This window comes from Gavialis gangeticus, unplaced genomic scaffold (assembly GCF_001723915.1).
Source record: "Gavialis gangeticus isolate Ggan-Ray unplaced genomic scaffold, GavGan_comp1, whole genome shotgun sequence".
Taxonomy (NCBI): Eukaryota; Metazoa; Chordata; order Crocodylia; family Gavialidae; genus Gavialis; species Gavialis gangeticus.
Window position 1 is genome coordinate 218,260 of NW_017728975.1, and position 1,478 is coordinate 219,737.

Genomic DNA, 1,478 nt, shown 5'->3' on the forward strand with positions numbered 1-1,478 from the left:
GGGACCTGAGCAGATCATCAAGTCCAAACCCCTGCCATGTTATCCCACCTTATGCAGGTTAATAAAGACAAATGGGACTTTTAAGCCCCATCCTAAGTTTTAACCAAAAACTGTCTCTAATTTTCATATAACTTAGCTGATTGATCTAGTACTTTTCTTTTCCTAGCTCCCATTCAAAAGAGGAGGAAGCCAACCTATATGATTCTGATGTGGCTTGGACACTTCTCGTACAACCTTCACAGAATAAAACCTTTTAAGATTTTCCCAAGCTATGGTGAAGGTTTGCAAATAGAGTTGGTGCTTAGGCAGTATTCACATAGATTGTCTAAATGAGCATGTAATTGTATTAAATCGTACTATGATACAACTAAATTAGATTCACTCAACTATTACTCATGGAAATTAGTGCCAACCATTCCACAAAGGCTGAGTTAGCTTCTGTTGCTGCCTTAACAAGAATCCCTCTTTCTGATATTTGCAGTGCAAATGCCATATTTTGTTGCATACAGTATGCTCTGGAATATAATACACAACTTTATTTTTGAAAGGCAGAATAAAGAAAAAAAATACTTTCTTGGAGTGAGTGAGTAGTAGTAGCAAGGGAGCTGAGCCTGCATGTTTTTTGGCTCCCTATGGATTGCTGCAGATTTTACTTCTGGTTTTATCCATAAGCTGAGAACCTGCTCTTACTGGATTTCTTGCATATAACTTGCAGTCCCATTTTCAGAAGCTGCTTTTTGGGAAAATGGTGTGTCTTGTGTGTGACAAACTGCGGTATGTGAAAGCCCACACTTTCACCCAGCTTAAGCTCTTCCTTGGCTGTAGCTTTATTATATGATGTTCATTTTAGCAGTGAGGTCATACAAGCCCAATTATGAAAACGTTGCTGTTTGGTCTCCCAAAGCATGATACCTGTGGCTGATCACAGAAAAGCTATTATTTTATAGTAGCTGTTTCTTAAATGTGTTGTCCACATGGGTTGTTTGACTCACCCTCCTTGCCAGCTAATATAGAATCCTAAACTTTCTGGATTCAGGACTGGTGAAAAAGCTGAGGGACAGTTGAGACCACTCCATCCTTTATGCCTTTGGGTGTGTGGGAGGAACCAGTAGGGCACATGTGTAGCCCCAGAAGATGCCACTAGCTAAAAGAATCTGATCTCACTTTTATGGGGTACGTGCACACCAAAAATGCAATCTATGCAACATGTCTTAAAGAAACATGCAATATGGTAAGTTACGGTTCTTTTTAGAAGGTCATATTTAATTATTACTTTTTCCTTTTCTGTTCTGTAGCTCCATCTGATGACTACGTAAAATCAAAGACATTTGAGGGTACTTGTGCGTTACATCTTTCTGCAAATCGTGGGTGTTTGGAAAGCATCAGTATCCTCTTGGAAGCAGGAGCTGATCCTAATGAAGTTACTTACGAAGCAACTACTCCGCTGTTTCTAGGTGAAGTACATTTTTTTTTTTTTT

At 39.2% G+C, this 1,478-nt stretch overlaps 1 protein-coding gene across 1 annotated transcript in view; it reads left to right on the forward strand.

The window, feature by feature from the left end:
• ASB3 (ankyrin repeat and SOCS box containing 3) overlaps positions 1-1,478 on the forward strand; it is a 95,989-nt gene that overhangs the window by 15,662 nt on the left and 78,849 nt on the right. The window contains exon 3 of the mRNA XM_019507983.1: positions 1,296-1,454. Within this exon, the coding sequence (XP_019363528.1) occupies positions 1,296-1,454 (159 nt within the window). The remainder of the gene's footprint in view (positions 1-1,295; positions 1,455-1,478) is intronic.